This window comes from Anarrhichthys ocellatus, unplaced genomic scaffold, assembly GCF_004355925.1.
Source record: "Anarrhichthys ocellatus isolate YVR2014 unplaced genomic scaffold, GSC_Weel_1.0 scaffold42, whole genome shotgun sequence".
Classification (NCBI taxonomy): Eukaryota; Metazoa; Chordata; class Actinopteri; order Perciformes; family Anarhichadidae; genus Anarrhichthys; species Anarrhichthys ocellatus.
This window is the reverse complement of record NW_022280072.1, coordinates 3,440,637-3,453,763: the sequence shown is the minus strand read 5'-3', so window position 1 is coordinate 3,453,763 and position 13,127 is coordinate 3,440,637. Positions and strand designations below refer to the sequence as shown.

The window sequence follows — 13,127 nt, the reverse complement described above, 5'->3', positions numbered from 1 at the left end:
TGTGTGTGTGTGTGTGTGTGTGTGTGTGTGTGTGTGTGTGTGTGTGTTAAATCCCTCCTCTTTGTTCTGGGTCCAGCTACGTGGCCATGTTCCCCTACACTCCCCGTAAGGAGGACGAGCTGGAGCTGAGGAAGGGCGAGATGTTCCTGGTGCTGGAACGCTGTCAGGACGGCTGGTTCAAGGGCACCTCCATGCACACGGGCAAGATCGGAGTGTTCCCCGGGAACTACATGAGCCCCGTCAGCAGGTCGGTGGTTCATTAACGCCGAACACTCAGTCACACATTCACACGCCTGCTCTCACATCCATCTGTCTGTGATGCACAGCCACGGGTTAATGATCCCACCTGTTCTCATTGTGAACGTGTCAACTATCAGGCGCTACGTGGCAAAGCCCCAGAGTACACTTCTCTTTTTATTGATTGTGTTTAAAGTCCTATCATTCATTTATTTATTCAGGGTAATCCATTGAGATTATAAAACCTCATTTACAAGGTCAAGATGGCAACGTAAAAGTTTCACACAAGAGCCACAAAAATACACAAATAACACTTAAAAACACAAATAACACTTAAAAACACAACGGAAAACACTTTTGCTTTTTTTTTGTTATACATCTGTTTTATATTTTTTACTTTGTTCTTGTTTGTTGGTCAAAAACGTATGTCTATGTAACATTTGTCATGTTTTTGTTTTTCTTATCTATCATTTATATTATCTATTAATTATCTTTACTTACTTTATTGTATTATGTATCGTGACATGTTCCAACTTTGCAATTTATTCCCATTAAGCTTAGCTTCCTTGTAGTAATGTTTAACTACATAATTAATTATTCTTAATTTCACCTTTTTACTGTCTGTCAGCGGGTTGATAGACGGAGAAAGAAACAGAAACTATTGTAATTACACATTTATATGTATTCACCTCATATGTTTCGACATGAAAAGCTGATTTTATTAAGGTATAAAAACATCCCGTCGTTCTCCTGCTACCTCACACTCACCGTCTTTCTGCCCTCTCCCTTCAGGACGGGGTCAGGGAGCACTCAGCCCAAAGTGCCCATGAGTCTGTGCACCCAGGCGGGCCGAGGGGTCACCATCGTCAGCCCCTCTTCTGCGGCCCTGGGGGCCATCGTTCCGGGTCCCGATTTCAACAAGCCCCTCCCCGTCTGCTCCAGCGCCGTTCCTGCCAACTCGCAACCCGCGGCCATGGTGACGGCGGCTCAGACGGCCACGGGTCAACAGCCCAAAGTCCCTCTGCACGTCGGCTCCCAGATGACCGTGAATCAGGCTCGCAACGCGGTCAGGACCGGTACGTTCACCGGGAGGGCAACGGATTCTAGGTGGTGGCTTGTTCAATGAAAGGGGCTTTAAAGGGGGAGAGGGCGAATGTTTTGCTGTCTCACGACTCAATTCAATGACTCTTGATGAAAAACTCTATGAAAATTTCTTACAATTTTAACATTTAAAGCAGGCGGCAACCTCTGGTTCTGCAGAGTTAAAACCTGCATTCTCTCTAGTGTCCACCAGGGGGCGACTCCTCTGGTTGTATAGAAGTCTATGAGAAAATGACTCTACTTCTCTCTTGATTTATTACCTCAGTAAACATTGTAAACATGAGTTTATGGTCTCAATCTCTAGTTTCAAGTCTTCTTCAATACAGCATGATGTTCATTTAGTAACTTATGGTCCTTTTAGAGTCAAATAGACAATGTTAAAAAATATATTTTTGGTGTTCGTGGTAGTTGTGAATCGATAAGAAGTCGTATAAAAGACCACTCCTTAAACGTGTAATATTGTTTATTATATCTTTTTTTGTTGCAGCTGCATGTCACAGTCAGGACCGGCCCACAGCTGCTGTGACTCCCATCCAGTCCGCTACACCTGTGACGTATCTGCCACACCTGGTGTTGTGCCAGCAGCCTTCCTCCTCCGGTCCCGCCCAGTGCTGCTCCCGGGCGGCCGCGGCGATGGGCTGTGCCGCCGCGTCTCTGACTCCCCCTAATGTCAGCGCTGCATCCCTGGAGGGTGACGCTCTGAGACCCGGGGCCGTCCTCGCCGGCTCGGGGAACAATCCCACATCCAACAGCTCGGCTCTCGCCAGCCGACTGGACAAAGACGTCAAGGTCGGATATGTTTGAATACTTCTGATATAACATCTGTATCTGACAACTAGAGGGATAAGAACACGTCAATACACTGGAGTATGGGGATATTAAGTTCTGTGATACTGTGTCGATTCTCAAAAACACTATGCTGATTTTAAAGTAGTTGTTTCTACGCAAAGACTCGTGGGTCAGATTGTGCACAAAGTAATACTGTGATGTTTAATGTGACAGTGACTGTGATGAATGTGATGCAGATCCTCAGATTTTATTCATATGGTGACGTGTTCATCTCACAATAACTAGATTTTTGTCTAGTTTTAGATTATTTTGTCAACTTGTCATTTTCAAGAACCTTCATCATTACACTGTTTTTCAAAAGGAGGAAGTTTGTGTTTTCTGGCCTCAAATGGTCAATGCTCTGCGGTGGTTCGGTGTGTCTGAGACTCCTGATGACGTTTGTTATGTTTGTCAGTCTGCGTGTGTGTTTGTGTGTGGCGGCGGTAAAGAAGCATCGGTTCCAGACTCTGGAACGTACCTGCGTCTCTGTGTGTGGAAACCACTTCTCTAACACGTAAATGATGCTGTTGTTGCTGCAGAGAGAAAAGAAAAGCCTCCTGAAGCTGTTGTCCTCCAACAAGAAGAAGTCTCGTCCTTCGCCGCCCTCCTCTCCGACCCTGGAGGCGGAACAAGCTGCTGCTGCTGCTGCTGGAGAGGCGCTCCACGACTCCTCCCCTCCCTCCGGCTCCGGCGGCCCCGAGCCCGAACCTGCTGCTGTATCTTCTGCCTTCTCGTCCTCCTCGGTCCCAGAGTCCTCCCACCGGAAGAGCAGCCCCCTGGATGGATGCGCCCCCATCGCTCCTCCTCCTCGCCAGCCGTGCTCCTCTCTCTTATCTCAGCAGCACGACGCGAGGCCCATCATCTGTGAGAGGTACGGTGACCTGAATCTCCCAGAGTTCACAGAGAGTGTACGGCTTTGTAATGGAGTGAAGTTACCCGTGTGTCTGCAGCGCTGGTTGTTATCTAATACATTTTGAGTCGGTTTGCTTCTTGTTGACGAGTGCAGTTCCTCAGCAGCAGGTTATAAATAATACTTCTCAGTGAATGGTGTCAGACTAAAGCTTAGTTTATTCTCACGCTTGGTGTCATAGAATGAGACTCTGCAGAGTCTGTACGGAGGAGTTTATACTTAACGTGCTGCTTTATTCTCTGGAACACTAGACTAGAGGATATACAAACAATATTAACTGTGAGGAATCAACAAGACAACGAGTGTAACTCAGAGATATGAACATAGACTGTAGGTGTAACCGACAAAACACCATAAACCAACCTCTACAATGACGAGGAGGGATTGTTATTATCTATAAACTCATATCTCATATTCATGAACTACTTTATTATCTTTATTCAAACCCTGAAAAGAAAGAAGTCAAGTATTAAATGTATTATAATTTATTTCTGCTGCCTGTGTACAAATGGCGTCCTGCAAACACGGAGCTGAAAGAAGTCAAGTATTAAATGTGTTATAAAGAAACAAAGGTTGAACATCCTGTAAACTATTTGATTTGGCTGCTAAATATTTACTATAATGAAGATTTTTCCAGAGCATCCAAAAAAAACCCCAATTCTACTTCTTTGTTTAATCCTCAGACGTGTAAATAGTGGTTTTTTTTTATCGGTTAACTATTTGTGACAGCGGCCCCACGAGTCGGCCATGTTTATGTCATTTTCTCGCCGGCTTCACTACGCAGAGTATAGACTAACCTTCTCACTATATTCATGACTTTGTCGTTGTGTCCATCGCTGACTGTGCCTCTCCGGTCGTGTGTGTCTCTTCCCCCCCCAGGTACAGAGTGGTGGTGTCGTATCCCCCCCAGAGCGAGGCGGAGCTGGAACTCAAGGAGGGCGACATTGTGTTCGTTCACAGGAAGAGGGAGGACGGCTGGTTCAAGGGCACGCTGCAGAGGAACGGCAGGACCGGACTGTTCCCCGGCAGCTTTGTAGACAGCATCTAACACACACACACACACACACACACACACACACACACACACATGGTCACTGGCCTCACTGCGGTGCGTCACCGTGCAAAACCAAAACGGATCAGCGCTCGCGAGGTTTGCCGAGACAGGACCTTCATTTTGACACTTTAACTCCTTTAGAGAACGAACGCTGTTGGCACATGAGAGAGAGAGAGAGAGAGAGAGAGAGAAGAACAGAACAGAACATGTTGTCATTGAAAAGCACAGTGGACAGAGTTAGGTACGGAAGCCCTGAACGGACATTATTGAAACATTGTGTTTAATGTCGTTGTCTTGAGATCACCAGGTGTTTATGTCTTCATCACGAGTAAACCGAAGGATGAAGATGTTTGGGTCAAATCATCCGACGGAGACCTTTAGTGAAGTCAGTGGAGAGAGATTCACGTGTGACAACGTCCGGTTTTCAAAATAAGGTGTTAACAAAGACTACATAAATAAATACATTATATTCTGAAGAAGTATAAAGAAATGTTATCTGTGTTGCTTATAAATGAACAAGTCAATACCACTAAAGTGTGAGGGAAACGACTTTATTTGATTTTTGTGTTGCTGGAAAAATTATCTCTGAAACATACAGTCAGTTATGACATTTTCCAAAGTAAAAGTCCGACATTTCTAGAATGAAATAGCTACATTTTTTAACTTGAGGTGCTATAAAAACACACATTGCTCCGTAATTGCTGACATTTGACTTCTTCTCTGACTACATACATACTGAAAAGAAATGTATTTCACGGTAGAAATGTCGGACTTTTACTTTGGAAAATATGTGAATTGATCAAATTCTTGAAGTTTTTTTTATGTCTTCAACTCAAATGCATCATTGTCACAGAAATTATTATTTTTCCAGCAGCCAAACATCAAAGAATAAAGACATTTCTCTCATAGTTTTGTGATATTTTTAATTTATTAGTGACACAGGAAACAAGCTTTTAAATATAATCCCTTTCTTCTTATTTCTATATATGCATTTTGTTTACACCTTATTTTGAAAACAGGATGTAGTCACGCGTATCTCTGTCAGCTCGTCTGAGCCGTTTTAAATCAATCGCAGTCGGACTGATTTGATCCAAACATTTAAAGTTATAACAGAAAACAACCGTTTTTATTTTCAAGAAATGAATAAATAATCATCTCAAGACGGCAGTTTTCTCAAGATAACGATATAAAACATAAAAGAGTGTTTGAATCGTGTCCGTTCAGGGCTTCCGTAGTCAGCACACTACTCATGAACTTTTTCCTTTTTTTTTTTTGTTGGTTATTTATATCTTTAACAATTCAGCTGTTTAAATGTGTGCCTTGTACTGTTCCTCACTTTATTGTACATAAAGGACACAAAGATGATTAGTCCTAAAAACAACCAGTATGAGCTGTTGATATAGATATGTTACACACTTTAACTTATTTCATAGATCGGCCTTTTTTCTTTCTTTTTGTAGTAGTGCAACACATTAAGGGGGTTCAGCTGCCACCAGCCTTATTTGACCTCATCGGTTACACCTTTACTCCCTCAGACTGATTTCAGTCGGTCTGTCAGAGGCACCGAGAACAAATGAGCCGAGGCTCCTCGTGTCGAAGGAAAAACAGATATTTCTCTATTTCTAAAGGCATCAAAAATGTTTCCGTGGTGCGTTCACAGACCTCCAGTTGCTGAGTAAACTGTTACCTGCAGTGATCAAATATGCGCATGTGATTAGCAAATAACCTCCTGCGGAAGACAAAGTGGTGTCAGATGTGTTGCAGTTTGGTTAATGCCTTTATTCTATTTTTATTTTAAACACACTCCAAGACGGACGTTGCAGTCTAAATATTAGCTTACTTTGTACCTTTCTTTGTATTTAGCGACCTGCGTAGCTCCTCTCAGACGTAGCTCTACATCACGAGAGCGAACACATCGCTGTGTATTTATGTTAGCAGCTGATTCAGCAGGCTCACAGTTTTATTTGTACACTAGAACTCATTCCTGAAGGCACTCGTGGCAACAAAAGACCCAGCTAGCTAAAGCACGGAATGTTTGCCTCAAGTCGGACGAACTCCACGGGAAGAGACGGGGAACTCTGTCTCATCTCTGAAACGTGAGCTGTTATTGAAATCCATCTCTTTGTTTTTCTTGATTTCTGCGGTTGGGTTTTTTTTTTTTTTTTGTACATTTACTTCCATAAAAAGTTCTTAAAGTTGAGTATCGTATTGACTTGAATTAAGATGTCTGTTGATTTGAGGGGATTTTTTTTGGTGCTTGTTGAAACATAAAACAAAAAAGAAATGAACAGTTTTAGAATGAGTGAGATCCGATCAAATCTCTCAACGTGTGATGAAATACTTCAAAATAAAGGTATTCTTATTAGGAATGAACATTATCGCCTCAGTGGACCCCACGACATTTCATGTAATGCGACTTATTGATCTCCTGTGAGGTATTTAAACACTTTAAATCACTGAATCGTGCCAAATCTGGCTTTTGAGAATGAACTTCCTGACTGACTTGGCCTTTTTCTTTGTTGTTGTTAATTGAGGGGGACCACTGTGTAACTGACTGCTGGAATATGTTGTAGTTTGTTTGTGTGTGGAAAAGGATGGTACAAATCACTGTTTGGGCCTTTTTCTTTATTTTCTTTTGTTTTTCTGAATTCATGTAGAATTAATCTGACGTTGTCTTGGCACCGCACCGACCTCCGGCTCTGTGCTCGTCTGTCTCATTTCACTGGTTCGCCTTTTAATACTCACGTTATGCAGATGCACACGTTCATGCACTATCGAGACAAACCTAATCGTACTGACTCCTCCTCCGGATTGTTTGTGTAAAAGCTGCACACTTCTCAAAAACATGGAGCGTTTGTTAACAGTCGATAAACTCTATTTCATTGGAACACACTTTGTGTTCAACTTAACGGATTCTCCTCATGCCAAGGTGACTTACTTGATTTATTTTGTGTCTGTCTGTAGTTAGTCTGTATGTCTGAAAATGGTGAAACTGAAATTTGGCACAAATCTATTATGTGAAAAACATTCTGAAGTATTTGAGGGAATAGCACATTTTGTAAAAGAAAATCTATAACAATAAAAGCTAATGGTTTCCATAATTCTTCTCCTGGTTGATGTTTTATTACTACGGAAGAGGATTTCATTTTTTAAATTGCGTTTTGAGAATAAAGACAAGGTGGCAAGTTTAAAGGTGGAACTATAGTGTTCACATATAGACTGCTGCAATTATGACTTCATTCTGGAAATGCCATTTTTTTTTTTTCATAATACTCTTCCGTACATCACGGTAATGTTGTGTTTTCTTGTGTATTAGTATTGGCGAGTACATGAGTATTTGTGTCCTCGTCTCAAACACAAAGCTTGAACGGACTAATATTAATAATTATAATAATACATTTTATTTAATGGCACTGAATATAAATATATATTTTACTGAATAATAAATGTAAAAAGGGTATTTAGTAAGTTTAGTGTAGCATTGCTTTGGTTTGTCAGTAATGACTTATTGTTTTTAGTATTTTATATATTTGTATTTTTGATGAATCAGTTGAAAAAGTCAAATCTAAACTAGTTTAAAAAGAGTTTTAATGGTGAATAGGGTAAAAAATGAATAGATAACCATGAAACTTCACCAGTTCATTACTCCCACTAAGATGATTTATTGTATTACAAGTTTTCTTGTCATACAAGTTTTCTGAAATGTTATGTTTAAATATGCAAATGAGGCATTATCTAATGGTAACTTTTGCTGAATTTAGGAGAAAGCTACGGATGTAAACGGACAAAGTAATAAAATAAATGTTTTATTTCCTCTAGTCTGAACGAAGACGAGTTATGGAGGAAAAATAGACTAAAATCTCTAAATTAAAAACAATGTTTCTGCCTAAAATGTGTATCCTTACCAACGGTTATGAACTCATGAGACTCGACATGCGAGATAAACTACCAGCTGAACACAGTTGCTCTTAATTAATGTAATTGGGTGAAGTCAGGTGGTCGTTGGTGTCGTTGGTCTTCTCAGTGAGCTCAGCTGAGAAACACTGACAGGAAGTGACACGAGAGGTCAGTCATCTGCACACGGCCCGCTGCTGAGGACTGTTACCATGGTGAAACATCTCAATGTAGGAGCCTCATGAGACTCAGCAGGAAATATACAAACGAGTACCGGCCGGCATTCGGTATGTATAGCATTGTATACAACATTCAACGGTCATGTACTTCAATTTTTTCATATTCAACAAATCACAATGGAATTAAGACAAAGGTATTCCCCAAAATAAGATGGATCATATATACCATGTATTATAGAGGACCAGGTAACCACCGGCCAGCTAACCACCGGCAAGCTAACGACCGGACAGGTAAACACGACCGGACAGGTGAGTCTCATTCAGGAGGAAACACAGACGGGCTGCTACATCATCACCGCTCAGTATTACAAAGAGATTTCAACAAATACATGTTCAAAGAAAGGGTCTCTCTTCAATACTAGAAGACAGTTTTTATGGCTCAATTAAGGAAAATAATTACATATAAAAACAGTACCAGCTGCCAAAAATACCCAAAAAAAATCAAATAAATCATAAAGAAAACATTCATGTTTCGGTCATGCAGGTGTGACACAGAACTGAAATGTGAATATTCGTACAATCCACGAGGCAAGAACTACTATTTTTATCTCAGGAAGTGTGTTAGTGTTGTGTAGTATTGTGTGTGTGTGCAGGGTTACAGAGAAATATGTGTGCACTCATGAAAGAGGTGAGCATGAATAGATCAGTAAGGTGTGAAAGATGTGAATAAATGAATACAAATGAAGCTCCATTTCTCTCTCTGACACACAGTAAAAATCACTATTACTGTAAATAAATAGGGTTATGAAACGTATTGTGTTGAAATTAAAAAAATACACAGTCTATTGTCTGGTGTTAAGCCGAGAGTTATGGCAGCAGTGGGTGTTAAATATATTTAAATATATTTTTCTATATAGAAGTTTTTCACCTCATTGGCTAATTGACTAAAGACTGAAGAAGAAACTAAACTGCTGAACCTACCAAAATAAAAGAAGAAAAAAGTTCTTTGGTCATTGAGAGGAATTTAATTAAAAAGATATATTTTCAAGTGGAGAAGCTGCACATATTCTTTGAAAATAACTTGACACAGAGAATTAATGAGCATCGAGGTAAAGGGGTCGACTCTCCGGCACTAAATATGATTTAACCTCACAAATCAGTCCTGCAGAGGTTCTTGGTCTGATTGGAGAATCCAGGTGAACATCACAACTCACAGCAGAGACAGCTTTGCTCTGCTGGTGAAATATATCTCCATGAGGAGCAATAAAGCAAAGAAGGGAGAATAAATGACTGCAATTAAGAGGCAAAGAGCAAGTTAGGGCACCGTGTGTCGGTGTAAATATTCTAAAAGTTAAGTCAGAGAGTAGAACTGTGATTGTTCATGTGAATTTAAGAGTATATAGCAGTACATGTTTGCCTCTACAGTATATTGAAAAGACATAATAGGAATATTCATTCTGCAAAGACAATTTGTTACTCATTTTTCATGCTTTTTGGATTCAAGGATAGTTTAAGTTGTGTTAGTGACGTTAGTTACGTTTGTGAAGTGTTTTCCTGTTACGTTTTTAACTTAGTTTACGTACTTATTTTAAGTCCAACCATGATGTTTTTTTTCTAAACCTAAAGGCAGGTAATGGAACAGTCTGGGAAGTTCAGCAAATTACATGGCTTTACTGTAATGCAGCCTTTAAAACCAGGAAAAGACATTTATGACATATTTCCATATCAAGAGTCTAAGACCATATCACGATATTGATATAATATCGATATATTGTCCAGCATTAATAATTAAGTACAATAAGGTCAAGTTAGTTAAATTGTGTCCCCAGATCCCACTCAGTCCTGTCACCTTCTAAACATGTGGGACATGACACAAGTCACATGATCAACAGGAAGTAGCATCATTTGAGTCTCCTGAAGGCCAAAAGTAAGTTCTCTCACTTTATATTATGTATTTTTAATCGTATCGTATAAATGATAATGTCAATCTCAATCAATCCTGTAACCTGAATTATTTCTTATTTTTTAAAGACATTTCCAGGTAAACCACTTAAAGGTACAAAGTGGTCTCGTGCTATTAGCATTGATGCTATGTGGCTACATTTCATGTATTTGCTAATGCTATGCTAAACACTCAGTCCTGTCTTTTTCCATTGAAAACAAAAAAATAATAATTTAAATGTCTCGAGATTGCTTTCACAGCTTTAATAGTTAAATATTAGTGTTATTAGATACAAGTCTGAAAAAAAAAGATAAATACAGAACTTTTATTTTGAAAAGTTACAACGTGCAAATGTCACCAATTCAACGGAATGACAAATGCTGCTATGGTCGTTCTCGGCTTCCGTACATGAGTGTTCCCCGGTATATTCTCTATTTTAGGGGTATCGAACATCTCTGGCTTTAAAAAAAGACCCAAACCTCCACCAAGACAGATGAGAAACAGTGACAGTCTGTCCTGTATTCGGCTTGTAGTACTTTATACTTCTGTGTGAGACCACTACGCCATCTATCGGTTAACGACGAGCAACGCAGCGAAACTAAGAACAAACATGGCGCCGCTCAGCTGAAACAGTACGTTGCACTTATTTGCTGAAGAGGAACACGGTTTATCCGACGAAGAACAGCAGCCGAAGACAAGGTAAGCGGCAGCTAGTGCTATAAAATGTATCATGCTATCACAGTTAGCTAGCTGAAAACTGCTAACGTCACTAAGGGCTAAATGACCCTAAAATATATCACGAGTCTGTCTCTGACGAGACTGACCTCACTGAGACAATTCTGTTGACATCAGCTCACCGTGTGTTTTAATTTATGTTCGTCTGTTTTATGTCTAACCAGTCCTCAGTACGGCTCAAGTATCTAATCTTATTTTATAGTATTTTCTTTATTCCTTATTCGTTTTTATTTATGTGAATTCAGTGTTTCAGAACCAGAATCCGGTGTATTGCCAAGTAAACATACAAGGACTTTGCTTTGGTGCAATGATGCATTGACGAGAAAAAAAAATATCGAATAGAAAAAAATTACAATAAATAAAATAAGTATACTATTGGAAGAAAAAGAGAGAAGAGAGAAATATGTACAATGTAACTGTTTAAAATAAAGGAGCTATGCAGGAATGTGCAAGAATATATCCTAGAGGACGTGCAAAGGCTCATAGTATTAAGAAATAATGTGCAATGAAAATAGATAATAGTCTATTAATGTAACACAAACACAGATCCTCACTTTAGTTGGACTACGGTCTCTGTGGGTCAGTAGTCCAAGTAAAGTGAGGATTAAATGAGAAAATACTACTCGAATATTTTAATATGCAAGAGAATTGTTTCTGTTTATAACACAGGGAGTTTATCCTCTGCTGGACCGGGTTGCTTTAAAATAAATAAATGAAGACTGTACCCTCTTCTCCAGGCACCACTAAAGTCACACATGGGAGACGTTTTCCTTCAGGACATTTCTTTCCTGAAATCTCTTTGGTTACTTGGTTAAATTAAGGAAAAGATGAGCTTTGAGTTCAAATAAACCCTAAATTTAAACTTGTCCAATGTGCGTTTAGACAACTGACTACTTGCATTTTACGACATAAATATCCTCAGGGAACATAAAACTGATTTAATGTTGTTTTAATGCACTCATCACATTACATTTACTTACACTACTTATATTTATATTTCCTTTTGCACCAAGGAGCAGGAGACCCAGTGTCTCGCTGCTCTGCTTCAGCCTCTCCTCTCCTTTACGTTGAGTCCTCAGTGCGTCATGTCCAGGCTGGCGGTGGTCTGTGGCGGCTCCAGGGGCATCGGGCGGGCGGTGTCCCGCCTGCTGGCCGAGAGGGGCTGCAGGGTGGCTGTTGTCTCCAGAGACCAGGACGCTGCCAGAGCCACCGTGGCATCTCTACGTGGAGGTACGGAGACGCACTGACACACACGTGTTAGAAGAAGCTTAAAGAAGCTTAAATAGAATAAAACAGAATAAAAAGTTTTAAATAAAAGATATATTGCAGTTTAGTTCATTTTTATATTTACAGTAGAATTGTAACGTACATTTATGCAGAAGTACGAGATGCGCTGTGTCCAGAGGAGGCTTTGAAAAAACTAAAAGAAAATACATAAACGTAAAAATAAATGTTTGTTGTGCCTCCAGAGTGTTAGCTGTGAGAACTGCATTGTTCTCTTCAGGTCATTAATTCAATACTTCTATTAACAGTTCCATAGTTTAAACACAGAGCACTGATTTGTTTTATGTGTGTGTGTATGTATATATATATATGTGTGTGTGTGTGTGTATGTGTGTGTATATATATATATGTGTGTGTGTGTATGTGTGTGTATATATATATATATATATATGTGTGTGTGTGTATGTGTGTGTATATATATATATGTGTGTGTATATATGTGTGTGTGTGTAGGTGTGTGTATATATGTGTATGTGTGTGTATATATGTGTATGTGTGTGTATATATGTGTATGTGTGTGTATATATGTGTATGTGTGTGTATATATATATATATGTGTGTGTGTGTATGTGTGTGTATATATATATATGTGTGTGTGTGTATGTGTGTATATATGTGTGTGTGTGTATGTGTGTGTATATATGTGTGTGTGTGTATATATGTGTGTGTGTGTATATATGTGTGTGTGTGTATATATGTGTGTGTGTGTATATATGTGTATGTGTGTGTGTATATATATATATATATGTGTGTGTGTGTATGTGTGTGTGTATATATATATATGTGTGTGTGTATGTGTGTGTGTATATATATATATGTGTGTGTGTGTATGTGTGTGTGTATATATATATGTGTGTGTGTATATATATATATGTGTGTGTGTGTGTGTGTGTGTGTGTGTGTGTGTGTGTGTGTGTGTGTGTGTGTGTGTGTGTGTGTATATACGTGTGTGTGTGTGTGTGT

The 13,127-nt window shown here is 39.6% G+C and overlaps 2 protein-coding genes across 7 annotated transcripts in view; both read left to right on the top strand.

The window, feature by feature from the left end:
• Positions 1-7,231, top strand: part of sh3rf1 (SH3 domain containing ring finger 1) — a 38,809-nt gene extending 31,578 nt beyond the window's left edge. Inside the window, exons 8-12 of the mRNA XM_031868282.1 lie at positions 77-247; positions 1,030-1,313; positions 1,826-2,127; positions 2,706-3,037; positions 3,956-7,231. Coding sequence (XP_031724142.1) covers positions 77-247; positions 1,030-1,313; positions 1,826-2,127; positions 2,706-3,037; positions 3,956-4,124 — 1,258 coding nt within the window. The 3' untranslated portion in view covers positions 4,125-7,231. The remainder of the gene's footprint in view (positions 1-76; positions 248-1,029; positions 1,314-1,825; positions 2,128-2,705; positions 3,038-3,955) is intronic.
• Positions 7,232-7,823: 592 nt separating this feature from the next.
• The window catches only part of cbr4 (carbonyl reductase 4), an 8,111-nt gene continuing 2,807 nt past the window's right edge, over positions 7,824-13,127 (top strand). The window contains exons 1-3 of one of the 6 annotated variants that reach the window (XM_031868367.1): positions 7,824-8,311; positions 8,442-8,512; positions 11,960-12,110. In XM_031868367.1, the coding sequence (XP_031724227.1) occupies positions 8,266-8,311; positions 8,442-8,512; positions 11,960-12,110 (268 nt within the window). In that variant the 5' untranslated portion in view covers positions 7,824-8,265. Of the gene's footprint in view, positions 8,312-8,441; positions 8,513-9,834; positions 10,131-10,522; positions 10,845-11,893; positions 12,111-13,127 lie in introns of those variants that run through there. The other 5 variants (XM_031868369.1, XM_031868371.1, XM_031868368.1 and 2 more) reach the window with 5 other exon arrangements.